The sequence below is a fragment of the Gekko japonicus genome, unplaced genomic scaffold, assembly GCF_001447785.1.
Source record: "Gekko japonicus isolate JY-2015 unplaced genomic scaffold, Gekko_japonicus_V1.1 scaffold1132, whole genome shotgun sequence".
NCBI classification, from domain to species: domain Eukaryota; kingdom Metazoa; phylum Chordata; class Lepidosauria; order Squamata; family Gekkonidae; genus Gekko; species Gekko japonicus.
Window position 1 is genome coordinate 85,701 of NW_015170310.1, and position 15,925 is coordinate 101,625.

Consider the following 15,925-nt stretch of genomic DNA (forward strand, 5'->3'; position numbering starts at 1 on the left):
AACTCATTAGCATAACTTATTTGCCTATGCCACACCCCCTGGCATCACCGGAAGTGTGTCAGAAGGCAACACCCACCACTCAGGCTCCACTGGACTGTTTTTGATTGCTAGCCATGGGGGGGGGGAACGCATAGATCTTCCCTTACAGAGGAGGGAGAGCTTGTACCTGAAGGCGGGCTGAGGGGGGGGGCTCTGCAATTTATCTGGCTGCTTCTTGCTCCTCGTGGCCCGACTGAGGGCTGCTGGAAGCAGGGGGCGGGGCTTGTTGCATGTGCCTGCCCCCTGGGCTCATTACTGCCGGAGCTCCGCTCCTGTGCGCTCCCGCAGGAAATGACCCCTGACAGGAACTAGACCTGTGCATTGTGCAGAAAATGTACATGTGGATGGTGATTTTCTTCTTCCAAACTGGTATGTATGGAAATGTAAAGTACTCTCCCTTTTATGGTATCCCTTGGAAAAAAACCTAGTCTTGCATATGATTAAATACATTTATTGGGGCTTTTGTGGATTCCCCAGTAAACCAGTTGCTTTTACTGCTAGGAAACCATTGCTTTTGTTTGTATTTTGAGTTAAAAATAAAATTGATAATTGGGTTTGCCTTTATAAAGTTTATCTCTCCGGTACCTGGCATTACAGTTCATGGCACACATGGCCCGGCCCAACAAAGTGTCATTTATGTCAGATCCGGCCCTGTAACAAATGAGTTTGACACCTCTGATCTAGGAGGTCCAGTTTCAAAGCCCCACTCTGGCATGAAAGCTTGCTGGGTGGCCCTGGGTGAGTCACATATACACTTGGCCTAACCTACCTCACAGGGTTGTTGTGGAGGATAAAAGGGAGGAGAATAAAATGCCGCAAGCTGGTTTGGGTCCTGATGGGGAAAAATAAATGAAATAAACCAATCGATCCATATGCAGAATTACTCCAGGGTGTAACGCCCAGTGGTCTCCTAGTGGAGAATCACAGCACAGGATTCCAGTGTTATGAATGCGACTTCATTATAATTTTTTAACTGCTATTGTGGAAATGCTGAGCACGTTTGCTGTCTAATAAGTCACATGGAACCCATGGGACTTGCTTCTGAATAAGCACATTTATTAGGGCTGGACAAATGTCACCTGTTCTAGTGTGTGTTCTAGTGTGTGTGTCTTCTTTCTTTCTTGGTAGCTTACAGTGTCTAATGAAGGGATCTGTTGAAGGGGGCACTGGCTCTCAGAAACCGAAACCCTAAAAATAATTGTTAATCATTGGGGTCCATGTTTCATGGGAACCAAATCATCGTACAAAACATGCTACCCCCCCCCCCTCATGTCAGCTTAGCTCTTCTTCAAATGGCAAGTTAAGTATCTCGTGACTGAATTGTCCTCCATTAAACTAAGCTGATGTCAAGGAGAACTGGTGTAGTTTCGCCTTCACCCTGTGGACAAGTTGTTCTTTATTTCAGGGGGGAAGCATTCAGTCATATGATGTCCTCATCGTGGTCTGAGCTGTACTAGCCAGGAACCACTTTACATATGTGGAGGAAGGAAGGAAGGAAGGAAGGAAGGAAGGAAGGAAGGAAGGAAGGAAGGAAGGAAGGGGACTGGGAGGAAGCTCCCTGAACAATCTATGGCCCCGGTCACACGGCAAAGTTGCCACGGGAGAGGCACGGATGGTGGGCGGATTATCCAGGCGTGATCACATCCCAACATCTGGGAAGTGGAGCGCACCGGTGGCTTACCGTCGACAATGCACCTTAAAAAACTAGTACCTCCAAGGTACAAGTAAACGTTTGCCACAGGCTGCCTCCAGACGGCCATGGTGTGATTGCGCCAGTCCCTTGTTTACCCGCCGGCGCCGAGGGAAGGACCTGTGGTGTGCCGCCGGCACGTCTGATCTCGTAATCGCGCATCAAACTGCGCCAGGACAATTAGCCACGCCTCCCCCCTGCGATATGTGGCCTGTGTGACCGGGGCCTTTCTACCTTATTTTTTGCCTAGTTTTCCTCCAGAGAGCATAAGGTGGCTTCCATGGCTCTCCCTTCCCCTATTTTGCTCTCTCTTCCCCTGTTTTATCTTCACAACAGCCTTGTAAGGTAGCTTGGGCGGGGGGGAAGCAATTGGTCCAGTGTCACCTAAGGAACTTCATGTCTAACCGCTTCACCACACTTGTTGCACAGCTGGTGCTTTCAGGTCATCGTCCACATTTTGTATTTGCTTCCAGCAAAGGTAGGGTTGCCAACTCTGGGTTGGGAAATTCCTGTAGATTGGGAGGGGGGGTTGGGGAGGGAAGGGACCTCAGCTGGGTATAATGCCATAGATGCAAGGGAACCGTCGCTGGCCTCAACCAAAGGCCTGGTGGAACATCTCTGCCTTGCATGCCCTGCGGAACTTTAGTAGATCAGAAAGGGAACGGCGGAGAGTTCCACCAGGCGGGGGCCAAGGCTGAGAAGGCCCTGCCCCTGGTCGAGGCCAGCCGGATATCTTTGGTGCCGGGAACCACCAGGAGATTCTTATCTGCTGATCTCAATGCCCTTCGGGCATTTCTCAAAGGGAACTGATCCCTGTAGTCTGGAGATTAGTAGTAATTCTGGGGGGGGGTGTCTCAAGGCCCTACCTGGAGGCTGGCAACCCTACGCGAAGGAGAGTCTGTGATTTCTGGAGGCAACTCAAGAGCTGAGTGGCGCCCTTGGGCCCTGTATGTGACCCCAAATTCCACCAGTGTCCTTTGGTCTTTGATGCAGCAGGTTCTGGCTTTTGCCGCTTGAGTAAGAACAGCGTGCAGCTCTCGCTAAGGGCTGGCTGTGTTTTAACACAAAACCAGTGACTGAAAGAAAGGTGCCAGTGGCAACATGGTGCTTTGTGTGCATGCCGGTCTTTAAACAGAATTAGCTGAAGTTATGAGAGAGATGAAATCATGCATGCGTTGTTTGCATGTGGCCGTAAGGACCCTTTATGGTTAGAACCTCCTCCCGCAACACTGCATTGGGCCACCTCTTGCTCTCTTCCCTCAGATCTCTTGTCTAGCCTACCTTTCCCCCCCATGACATCTTTGGATTAACCCCTTCATCCCCAATGCCCACCCCTGGGGGAGGGGCCGTGGCTCAGTGGCAGAGCATCTGCTTGGCGTGCAGAAGATCCCATGTCCGATCCCTGACATCTCCAGTAAAAAAGACCAGGCAGTAGGTGACGGGAAAGACCTCTGCCAGAGACGCTGGAGAACTGCTACCACTCTGAGTAGACAGATGGCCCGAATCGATGGTCTGATTCAGTATAAGGCAGCGTCGCACGTGTTCATGTATGTGTCAGATAAAGACCGCAAAACATATAACCTGCATTTGCCTATCTTCGGCTGGTTAGCTGTGGCTGGTTGCTGCTTTCCACCTGTTTTGCAATTTCCTAAGCTGTTGAAATTCATGTTAGGAGCCGATTGGGTCAGTGACCTGCCTTTGTTCCTCAGGTTAGTCTGCGGCAGCCTCACGTCCACGGACGGTGTAATATAAATAAATAATGGGGGAGCAATTCACAGACGGTGACCACGTTTAAGGTTTGATCGAAGCAGCGCGGACCTTTTCACCTTTATTTGTCAGTGGTTGTGCATTTTCCCTCTCTGAAAAAGGGTGATCCTAGCACAGGAGAAAAGTTGGACAATGGTGGGTTCCTAATAATGAGGGTGCACAGTTCCTCTGAGAAGCCGTAATGTTGTCAGTTTCATTCTCAAAGCAACCTACTGTTACCATCTTGCTAAACAGATACATTGCTCGCGCAAACTGAGTGTCGGGAAATGTCTCTGTCTCTCGACAAACTAGTCAACCACACATGCAGACGTGTGGGGTGGGACGGTGCTCCCCAGCTCCTTTGTGTTAATGGGTGTCGTGTTCCTTCTCTTTCTTGGCCCTCACTGTCCTCTGCATCAGTGACCCTCACTGTGATCCTATCTGATTGGCTGTGGCAACTCACTTGATTTTGTTTACCAGCACCCTTGAAGGCATCTCCCTGTCAGATCTGGAATTGTCACATCAAAACAATAGAATGCTTCACAGCTCTGAAACAATGCGGAATGTTTGGAGGGGTTGAGTGTTCTTCTGGTAACTTTGGCTGCATTGAGCATGCCAGTTTCGACATGCATGAGTATCCAATGAGAGGACAGTCTGTACAACAATAATATGTATTAGGAATGAGCAAACCTACCTTCCTTCCTTCCTTCCTTCCTTCCTTCCTTCCTTCCTTCCTTCTTGTCAGTGGTTTTGGTCTTGGAGATTTGCATTGCATAACCATATGTGATTTTTAAATGTAATTTATATGTAAGTTATACTTTCACTTTATGATATTCATGTGCATCGTGCACATCCATCGAGGTGCAAATAATATTAAAAATCTATGCAAGGAGACAGAAAACAATACTTAAAAAAACAACAACCACAGGTCCAAGTCACACAAGGCAGATGCAAGATCAGAATGGGAGCTTGTGGGTCAAAACGGGAAGAATGTGAAATTCGGCATCATCCCGAAAAATCTGTTTTCCGGCAAACGAATGTGGTGTGGTTGGTGTTGTGCTGTGTTTTAATTTGAACAGATACTGTTCCAGACAACGCTGAATTTATTTGTAAGATTAGCGCCATGATATTTTAAGTTAATGAAAAAAGACGAAAACAGTAGTGTCACATTTCTTCTGCTGAAGTTTTCACGGCACCCAAGAACCATTTTCTGATCTTTGGAACCGAGCATTGCGGGTTCTGAATCAACGTACAGTTGTTTGATGAAAAGTAAAAGTGTGCTTTCATTTCATTGAGTTTGGACTGATCTGAGGAAGACCTCTGCCATAAAACGACTCTTGCCTTAGTAGAAGTGTCTTATTCATTATAATGACTGGTGTGACATTGCTTCATACTCCAGATTCCGAGGAGCTTGGTATGAGGTCTATGAATCGGCATTTAGGTCTCTTGGATTCTGGCCCATAAATATATAAATCTCGAGATGGTCTTTAATCGCAAATTTGTCTCTTGTCCACATACTTCTGCTGTCATTTCCGAGTGCCCAGCTTCCTCCCCGTGGCACACACCACTGTGTTCTGAATGCTTCAGACCAAAAGACAAATATTCTCAGATGTCAGAAAATGGAACAATTATAACCAGTTTATTAGCAGTGCTGGTTTATTTGCATGGTGCTTAATTACCTTCATACCTGTGTATGTGTCTTTATTTGTATGTTTTTGAGGAGGATGAAAGAGGGGGACCTGCTTTGTCCCCAAACTACAACCACTAAAACCGTCTCATGGATGAATTTGCTAACTGCCTTGCCTCTCTTTGCCTTATATCGATGACAGCTATTGAATTCGCTGGGTGATTTTAATGCAACCGGCTTCCAGTTTTGAAATCTCGGGGGGCGGGGGGACATATAGTCTCCCCGCCCGCTGGAGCAGTCCTCTTCGCCGCCGAGAGGGGTGCGGGAAGGGAAAGTCTGGGGGAGTGGGGGGGGGGGAGAGATAAATATGTTTATCGTCTGAAATATTGCAGTGGAATACTTTGTAAAAAAAAATCTCAGGCCAGCGAGACAAAGCAGGGCTGGAAACGCAGAAGAAACAGTTTCCTGAAGTTGCAATACGTCGGGGAGGGCCACTGTTGATTAATCTGGTGTTGTTGTGTGTGGTTTTGTTTTTTGTTTTTAAAAGAAACACCCTTTCCTGCACATCCATCGTCCGGCTTGTGCCGAGAGCCTCTGCCCGGAGTGGCAGGGGTTAAATTCTAGCTGCAGTGGGAAAGGAGCTCCGCCTCTTGTTTCAGCACCTGGCGCTCTATAGACAGTTGCCTCAGCAGTAGATTTCAGAGGGGATTGGAGGAAAACAAGAGGGGGAGAGAATGTGACAACTGCCGACTCTGACTGCCGCCTCGGGGAGGCCTCCTCTTGCACCTGTCTCTGCCTGTCTCTTGGCCAGCACAGTTGTTGAATCAGACAAGCAGAGAAACATTCTTATTTGCCAGACCAGAACGGTGTGCATAGGGGGGGAGAGCGGAAGAAAGAGAGAGAGAGAGAGAGAAGGGAAAAAAGAGAAGGAGAAAGCAAGAGAGAGAGAGAGAGAGAACATGACTTCTTCATTCAAGCTGGATTTTCTGCCGGAGATGATGGTCGATAGCCGTTTGCTAGTTTCTGACAGAATGTAAGTACCCATTTGCTTGGCCCGGCAGCATCCCGAATCTCAGTCTGAGCTCTCAGCAGCCTAGAGTCTTGACCGGGTCCGTCTTTTCCTAGAGGTTTTTGGAACAACAACCAAAAAAAGCATTTGGGGGTTTGTCTCGGTGAGGTGACTGGCTTGCCGCTGGAAGTATCTGAGTGAGGATCGATTCCCCTCTTTGTTGCTTGCAAATTCTTTTCTGATCTGTAGTTTATTATTATTATTATTTTGCAAATTCTTTTATGGTCTGTAGTTTATTTTTATTTTTATTTTTGGTTATTTCCCTTTCCCTCATGCTGTCTCGGTCCTCCTCTCCAGAAAGCTGTCCTCTGTTTTGATCCGGGAGCAGTCTCGGTCAGGAAGGCTGGTTATAAAGATAGATGGGGAGGAAAAGAGAGTGTGATTAATATTCTGCTTAGGTCATGTGGAAAAAGGCATGCGAGCCCTGTAGGCATCATCATCATCATAAGTGTCCAGCCTTAATAAGCAGTGGAAATTCCTCTACCGGTATTTGGTCTTCTGCACCGAATCTCTCAACTCAGTTGGGGCGTGTGTGGTGTAAGCTGTCCCCATTGTGAATGAAAATTCGCTTACCGGTAAAATTCATCACCCAGACGAACTGTATTGAAATGTGTTGAATGAAAGGCTGTTCAGTCGGTCAGTTTGGACGGCGCTGGCCAATGAATGATAAAGGCAGTGTTAATTCTGGGGGAGATGGCCCTTGTACATGGGGACGAAATGCTAGCAAGATTGATTGGACAGGGCGTGCGTGCTGGAATTTCAAGACAGGGAGCATATTCAGTTAATTCTCTGCCCTTTCCCATTCATCCGAAAGTTTCTATCTCTCTATCATCGGCTGAGGCCAGGCGTTGCCAGGAACTGTGTATTTTGGGTACTCTAGGAAAGAGAGAGAAATGTGAGTTCACAGAAGCCAAAATAAAAGGCAGATGAAAAAGAAACAAACTAAAACATTCATCGGGGCGAGGAGGCATTTGGAAGTGTTGATCCTATTAAAATGCTGATTCTTGTAATGAGAAAAGAAAAAAAGAAGAAGATTGCAGCGCTGGTCGTGTGGTTTCAGTGAAAGTTGTGTTGTGAGGTATAAATCTTAATGAAACTTTGTATGCAGTCTTCCAGCTATCATTTGTGACTATTTCACACATATCCTAATATATAGTCTGGTGCTGGTCATATTGTAAACTCGCTCAGAGTTCTAACATCCAATTCTCCCCCTTCTCCCCAAGTAAATGGTTTCTTGGGGCGTTAGATTTTTTTTCCCCAGTTGACCACAAAGCGACTGAGAAGAGCTATTCATGAAATAGCCATCTGCTTCAGCAGCTGAGGATTAATACATGTATTGAGAAGCGTGTGGGTAAGGGGGGTCATATCTTATAGGGCGACCCTTTCTGTTATAAGCATTATGGGTAACATACTATGCAACTGACCCGCTCCATTGTCCAGTTGTTGATCATCCTGAGTTTTAGATCCTTGAGTCTCTTATTGGGTGTGATGAACGGATTAAAATGGTTATCGCACTTGACCCAACACCTCAATATTTTGCGCTATAGCAATTGCTTTGTATGTGTGTGTATGTGTGCTTATGTTGTCCATTAATATCTATTACATTCCATATAGATGATTGATGCATTCAAACAGTTCTTGAAAAGGTCTGTTAAGGCACAAGTATTTACGGGTGTTCATCTCCACCTTTTCTTTATACAGCCTCCCCGCCAGCCGTGTAATCAGTAATACACACAAACTCATATACATTTTGGAATTCCAGTCACCATTAGCCAAATCTCATGGTGGCTTAGCTCTTAATGTTTACGGAAAATGTATCCTCAACTTACCCATTACAGGTTGACAACCATGTCAAACCGTTCCTTGAGAATGCCTTGATACCTTCCTCGGGGGGATCTTCTCCCCCTCCCCTCGCTTGCATAGCAACACTGTTGTTCCACAGCAGTAGTTATTTTCTGTTTTTGTCTAATTGATTTTTGGACCACCAGAGGACCAAGACGCCTCTGGTTGGAAATGATGCGGAATTATATTTAGAAAGGCTTTGATGAATCGCTTCATATTCAGTGTGGGTCCCCCCCCCCCGGTTAAGAAATATGAGCTGTATCAGCAGTAAGTCTTGTATATTGTCTGTCTTAGTGATTGCATTATGAGATCCCATCACAACGCAGAAACGGGACTTAGCAGATAGTCTAAATAGCTGCAAAGATTGATGCTTTCCAGGGATGGCTCACCCTGCGTGTGCATTTAAATGTGGAACGCTAGGTTGGTTTCAGCCGGGACCAGGACAGATAGATGCCCGGTCCGTAAATAAGAATGCGCAACCTCTCTCTTTCTCTCGGATGGAAGGCGATTGCATCATGATAACCCTTTTCCCAGAAGCGTGGGGCAGGGAGGGGATGTGTACGTGGGAAACCTTTTGGACTTTTTCACGGCTGATGGGCAAACAGCTGAAAGAGCATGATTGTCCACAAAGGGCCATTTCTAATACAAGCCTACTGTCCTTTCAAGTAGCCCATCCCAAGTACCACAAGGGATGTCACTCGCATATCCAACCATGTCAGTCCTTCGGGTGTAACTCACTCGCTCGGCTGCTTAAAGTTTTAATAAAGGACATAATCCCCTTGGAAGTCTCTGTTGAAGGGAATGGGAGAGACCCCTGAGCACCTCTCGGGGGATTATACCCCTAACCTTTAAACTGATTTCATACTATAGGGTAACCGATTGCCTATTTTGCGTGTGTTTGGGTTTTTGCAAAACGGGAGTCAATGCTTGTAAATACCTGTGTGTATCATGCGTGCAAGTTTCAAAGTCCATTTTCAACTTTTGGAATCAAGGTTCACCTTTAAGGGCACCTTATTAAGGCTTTTCTTGCTTCTGCTTGAGGGCAATGGATATTTTCAATCCACCCTCCACCCTTCAGTACTGACAGCAAGGATTCCTTGCATTTCTGGATTGCCTTTATTACGAAGATCTTTAATGTCATCAGCCTCAAGTAGGCATTACTGTTATCATCAGCTGAAATCTGCGATTCAAATATTCAGCCGCAATAATAACAGCAACAAAAATGCCCCAGATGTTGTAGATCATTTGTGGACTAATTTCTGGTGCTCCCAAGTGGATAAGGTCTGAGTCGGTTTTTATATTTAATACCTAGCGAGTGTTGTTTAGACGGCGTTATACTTTGATCCTTATCTTTGACTTTTGACAACCCGATTCTCAAGGTGTGGTGTCACTGCATTGGCTGAAACAGCTGTCGGGGCAGCATGTGCAAAACGGGAAGTCCTGGTGGTACTGTCTTGTACGGTGTTGTTATAGAATGTTACCACCAAACGCTATGCAGTGGTGTTGGTACCGGACTATCCGGTGGCTTCCGACAGGGTATTAGAAGTATTGTTTCTCCTCAATGCTGCTTCTTTATTTATCCTGATTTCATCCTTCGAAAACATCTTTGGAATTGCCACCCATTGCTTTATCTTGTAGTAGTTCCTAGGACTAGTGTCAGACTAAGGCTGGTTCCAGAGGGTGGCGAGGGTCTCAAGATTAGCAAAAGGTACATTGCACTGCCTGCTCCACCATTCTCGCTTTATGTGAAGCAAGATGCACAAGACAATTCTTGGTTTGTGTTCCCTTCCAAGTGAACGTTGCCTTGCCTCAAGGGACTTAGAATCGTGGTGCTAATGATGGAAGCATTGCACCCCCCTGTGGTGCCACTGCCAGTTCATGGTCTAGATCCTATCAACACCAGTGCATCGCAGAACATATTCACTGGCTCATTAACATAATGCCCCCTATCCTGGCCACCCCTTTGCTGACACAGCAGTTCCTACGAGCAGATATGATTATACCCGTCTTCATTGCAGTCTTGGTCCATCGCTGACACATCAATTCCTAGAAGCATCTACCATCACACTAGTCTTTTATCAACATCTTCAGCTTTTCTACGACTGCAACCAAGTTTCACATCTACAGCAGATGCACACGGTCAGGCTGATCCAAGACCACATGGTCCCTTTCTTTGCTTGGATGGTAGAAGACGATCCAGACACGCAAAGGGATGTGGGTGCAGAGCTGATGGGCACATGGGCATTGGCTTTTCATAGGAAATTACTGGACAAAGGCAAATGTCATTTAAAATACATCTTCCAGTTACAAACGGACATGTATTGTTTAGACAAAACTTTGCAATGGCGTCGAACGCAGCAACATATCAGCATGAAACTATTCTCCGAACAGTGTGCTGTTGGATAAGATATCAGGCCTTCCCAACCTGGCTGAGTGTTTGAGAGAACAAACTCATGTGGGTGTCTTGAGTGTTGACGTGTTTCAAGGAAACGTAAAGAATGGAGGAGCTTATGCCGATTAAATGGCAGCTGTTAATGCTATGGGGGCACGTTCTTTGGTTTGGGTTTTGTTTTTTGATGAACGGGAAGCCCCATCTTTGATAGGAAGAACAGAACCTAGTGGATTTCATCCATTTACCCTGATCTAGTAGGGTACTCTTTCACCTGAATGGAGACCATGGGTGCATATACACATTCCTTTGTGCATGCATTATCTGGTTGCGTGATTACATTCCCGATAAGATATCAGGCCTTCCCAAGTATAGAATCTCATATAGATATAGATGTATAGGAATACATGCTGGCTAATGGATCATTGCTGGATAATTGATTATAGCACCGTTGTCTTTCTTTGTAACCGAGCAGATGGATCTTGGCTGGCCAGTCCACCAGCTCTATCTATCCTGGATTCCATGGCTTACCATGACTGATTTTGGGACTAATGAACTGAATACCATAGACACCAAATGGATCTGACTTTTCTGTTTTGGTGATTCAGTATATAACAATTGAAGTTGGATATTTCATTGGGGACTTCCATGGAAGTGATGGGTTTCCATTACAAAATGCCATAAAATTAAGGCTTTATCTGAGATGAGTCAAATTCTCACTTGTATGCGCAATGTGTTGATTAAATGGTGGTTGAAGATATATTTAGGGAAGATATATTTAGGGAGATCTTAGCTGTACAATGGAAAGCAATCTGTAGAGGATTTCATTTTCCAGGGGCCGTATTTCTGCTTGAAGTTCCTCCAAGGATGAACCCAGTTTGTATGTGGGTTGCTGCACAAAAGGAAATATGCCACTGCATTGGGGGGGGGACCTTGCCAAACTAGGGTTGCCAGCCTCCAGGTGGGGCCTGGAGATCTCCCACTTTTACAACTGACCTCCAGCTGACAGAGATCAGCTCCCCTGGAGAAAACGGCTGCTTCGAAGGATGGACTGTATCGTATTGTAACATCCGGAGGTCCCTCCCCAAACGCTACCCTCTCCTGGATCCACCCCCAAAATCTCCAGGTATTTTCCAGTCCAGACCTGGCAACCCTATGCCAAACACATATTACAGAAAGATTTTGTTCTCGCCTACCTATTGGAAGTAAGCAACCAGGACCTTGTTATCATATCAACCGTTGTTTTGATTCTGTTTCCTTATCTTACGCTGACCGTTCGACAGGCAGTCTCCGCGTTCAGCTGGGTTAGCTGTATCATTTTTAAATTATGGTCTATGGATAGTTCATTGAACTTTCCCCCCCCCCTGAATTTTTTGACATCCATTGATGAAAAGCCTAGAGAAGGAAGGATAAAAAAGAACCTTGACTGGAGATCAAAATCCTTCCCAAATGAATAAGGATTTTCACCAAGTAATTAAGATGGGGGGGGGATGGTTACCATTTTTCTTCCTACATGTTCCTGCAACAATTATTTTATAATCATAAAGACCCCAGTCTGAATTTTGCTTTGTGGAATGTCTAGGTTCACAGGTGCACTGAAGGATTTTTAATTTTTTTCCCCAAGTGTCTGCAAATTCAGGCAGTATAGATTGCAATAAATAAACTAAACCAGTCACCGGCTTTTAATTACGGTGAAGAGAAGGAACCACCCCCACCCCCAGAAATGTGTCAAATTAAAGTGAGAAGCAGTATGTTTGATAGACGTTTCTATTATTATTGTTATTGTTATTACAGCATCGCTTCTTGGTATTTCGGTGCCTGCCTATCAGATATCAGATATGCAGCGTGGTGCTTCAAATTCCCCTAATATTCATTTTTGTTTATTTCTTTGTTTCATTTCCCCCAAATTAAAAACCCAATGACTGATTTGGTGGGGTTTTTTTTTAATTTTCCATTATTAAATAAGAAATGTTCTTCTAAATATTTCAAAATCTGTTTCATTGTATTTTTAATTTGTCTGATATTTTATCGTCGTTTTGGCTAAGACAATCAAGTTCATAATTAATCCCAAATGTGTTTCTTTAAAAAAAAAAACCCAGCCCATGAATGATAGAGTGGGGGGAAATTATGCAAAAAGAACACACTTGGCTCTTTAAAAATTCATGGAATGTAAGGAATGCGTATCAAGAAGAAATGGCCCTCTAGAGAATGATAGAGGTCATTGATGTGCCACCAAATATGCATATCACATAAACTCTTGAGTTCCAACCCGGGAAGGTTGAGTTTTCAGTTTTCAGTATGACCAGTTCCTTTCATTGTGGTGGTGTTTTGCACTGAAACTAATGATTGTAGCAAGAGTGTATCCATGTCTTCTGAGGTTCTTGTGTTTGGTGGAGAGGACGGAGAAAGAGCAAAGGTCAAACATGTCTAGTCCTCCTCCTACAGTCCCCATACCTCTGAGGGGAAAATTTAACTCTGGGGACAAAGAGGGAAAAGGCTTCTGAAGAGAACGCCAAAGCGTGATAGTCTATTTGGAAAATAAAAACTAATTGGAGGACTAAAAGTGGCGCTCGGAACTAATTGTGGAATAATTGTTCCCATTTAGAATCGTCAGCCTTTAATTGCTTTGCCACCATTCTCTAGAGCAATATGCATGTATGAAAGGGTCAGGGACAACCTTCCTGCGTGTCGGGAAAGACATTCTCCTTCAAATCGCCTGGCCTTTCACCTAAAGGTTTCCTCGAACGTTCTCGAATTTTCTAGAGGGGTTCGAATTTCCTCCCCTTCCATGAACGGTGTCAACAGGTGACATGCACAGCGTGATATGCGTCGGCCGTACAGTTCCAGAGCCTGATGGCGCTTCCTTTACTGCCGCCTGAGATACATTTGTGTGGCTCCATCGTCGTCAGATGCTGTTTGACAATCAATTTCTCCTCGAATGTGAGCATCCATTATAGAAACGTGGCACTCCTCAGCTGCACATTCTTTTGTTCACAGCTTGATCCCCTTCAGATAATAACTTTAAAATTATAACAGCGAAGCAATATGATTATCTGGCGTTTAAAGTGACGTTTGTGAGCAGCTTCTGTTTGTGTTCCATCTTAAGTTTACTGTGTTCTAATGAATACCCAGGTGAGCCCGTTTGCCAAGGAACTGCCAGCTATGCTTGAGCAGCCCAAGCCAGCTGTTTATCAGCTTGCAGTGAATCTTAAGCTATTGGCCAATTCTTGGTATCTCCGAATGATCTTGGTTAGCAGGTGTTGGGGAAAGACCTTTCTCTTCCTGAGGCCTGGAAGCATGGCCGCCCGGCAGACTAGACAGCGCTCAGCTGGACCTTGGCGTGACTTCATATAAAACTTCTCCATATATTCAAAATTGCTGAATTGTACACCTGGAAAGTGTAATGTCTTAAGTGGTCCGTAAACAAGTGATGGAGCTTTCAGTGGCCTCCTTTTGGAGCCATAGTTTTGGAATACATTGACGAATTGGGTCAGCTCCGGTTAGCACTTGGATTGGAGACCGTCAAGGACATCCAGGCAATGGCAAATCACCTCTGTTTGTCTCTTGCCTTGACAACCCTACAGGGTCTCTATGAATCGGCTGTGACGACAGCAGTTTCCACCACCAGATGATAGGTAGCTGACTCAGATGATAGGGAGTTGTCCATCTATTCCAATGCGATCTTCTCTGATGGTTAGTGGTTCTCCAGAGTTTCAGGCAGAGATCTATCCTTCTTCTGCTACCTGAAATATTTTGTTTTTAAATTGGTGATGCCGGGGCTCCTGGGACTTCCTGTGTGCAAAGCAAGCATTCTGTCACTGAGCTATAGCCCTCCCTCTAGAAGTAGCTTTAAGATTAATTTCAACCTAATGTTTGGCTTTGGACATACTTTCTATAAGAGTATGAATCACCCTGATCAATCTGACATAGATGGTTTGGATCGTGGTCCATTGTTTCCTCTTTATATTTTTTCTACAATTTATAAATGTGGTAATGATGAGGGTCCGTTTCTATCACAGAAACATCTTTCCGTGATCGGCTAGTGGAAAGACAATGTCCATGCTTTCATTGCTGAGTTAATCACCAAAGAGGTAATTTGAACTGAGAAGATCACAATCTTCTAGGAAGAAGGTGAAGGGGTGGGAGAGGAGAAGGCAATTTAAAAATAAAATATGTAGATATGGGACATTCAGTTTTTGTAGGTGGTTCAATCATGTATGAAGGGGACAACCCTTTCTGCCTGTCGGGAAAGACACTCTCCTTCAGATCGTATGACCTTTTGCTTGAAGGTTTCCTCGAACGTTCTTGAATTTTCTGGAGGGGTTCAAATTCCCACCCCTTCCATGAATGGTATCAACAGGTGACATGCACAGTGTGATATTAATCAGCTGTACAGTCTCGGATCGATCATGACTTAGACCACTGGGATGCAGAAGTCGTCTAAGTGGCAATCAGGGTGCTCATAATGATTACTAAGAATTCCGTCTTCCTCAATCCACGTGTCCACCTGCAAGTGTGACATTCCATCATCTGCCAACTCTACCTGCTATGGATTATCCATCTGTGACCTTTTGACATTCTAATCATAACCTTGGACTTTTGCTGTTTCTCCTGAGTCCCTGTTCTCTTTGCCCACCAGCAAGTGTGCTTGATTTTCTGCCTCCTGCTGTCCTTACTTGTCAAGTGTTTGTTGTCAAGTATGATACACGTCAAATTTACTCCCAACGATTTGTTGTTGTTGTTGTTCAGTCGCACAGTCGAGTCCGACTCTTCGCGACTGATACTAACGATACTACTGCATTTTTTACGTACTTAAAACTTGCTGTAAGTGCTAAATCTAATCACAGAATGCCTATGGACATATATGCGTGAAAGTGGGCTTTTGTTTCTATCTGGTTGGAACCCAGGTCCTTTGATGGTGTGATTGGTGGGACGTGAGATATGAAATGCCCTGACCTGGATGGCCCAGGCTAGCCAGGACTGATCCGGGTTCATACTTGGTTGAGAGACCACCAAGGAAGTCCAGGGTTGCTACACAGAGACAGGCAATGGCAAACCATCTCTGAGTGCCTGTTGCCTTGAAAACCCGACAGGGTCACCGTAGGTCATCTGTGACTTCATGGCCCTTTCCACCAAGATATGAAATGTTGAGATCCACTGAGTTAGACAAGACCAAGGGAAAAGATAAGACAGCTAATACATCATACTGGTTAAGAGTATGGACTGTAAGCCAGGAAATCTCTGGTCGGGGTTAAGATGAATGGGGATAATATTTATTAAAGGTTAAAACCAGGGCCTTTTTGCTAGAAAAAGCCCAGCAGGAACTCATTAGCATAACAGGCCACACCCAACAGCAGGAACTCATTAGCGTATTAAGCCACACCCCTGACAGCACATCTCATTAGCATATTAGGCCACACCCCATGTTCCCAGAAGTGTGGTCATCCATCCACACCCACCTTTTGCTTCTTATTCTGTTTACTTTGTTTATTGTCAAAACCCAGGGCTTTTTTTGTAGCAGGA

At 45.1% G+C, this 15,925-nt stretch overlaps 1 protein-coding gene across 4 annotated transcripts in view; it reads left to right on the plus strand.

Moving 5' to 3' along the window:
- Window positions 1-5,894: 5,894 nt before the first annotated feature.
- Window positions 5,895-15,925, plus strand: part of CELF2 (CUGBP, Elav-like family member 2) — a 468,221-nt gene continuing 458,190 nt past the window's right edge. For all 4 annotated transcript variants that reach the window (XM_015417989.1, XM_015417991.1, XM_015417990.1 and 1 more), the window contains exon 1: window positions 5,895-6,135. In XM_015417989.1, coding sequence (XP_015273475.1) covers window positions 6,062-6,135 — 74 coding nt within the window. In that variant the 5' untranslated portion in view covers window positions 5,895-6,061. The remainder of the gene's footprint in view (window positions 6,136-15,925) is intronic.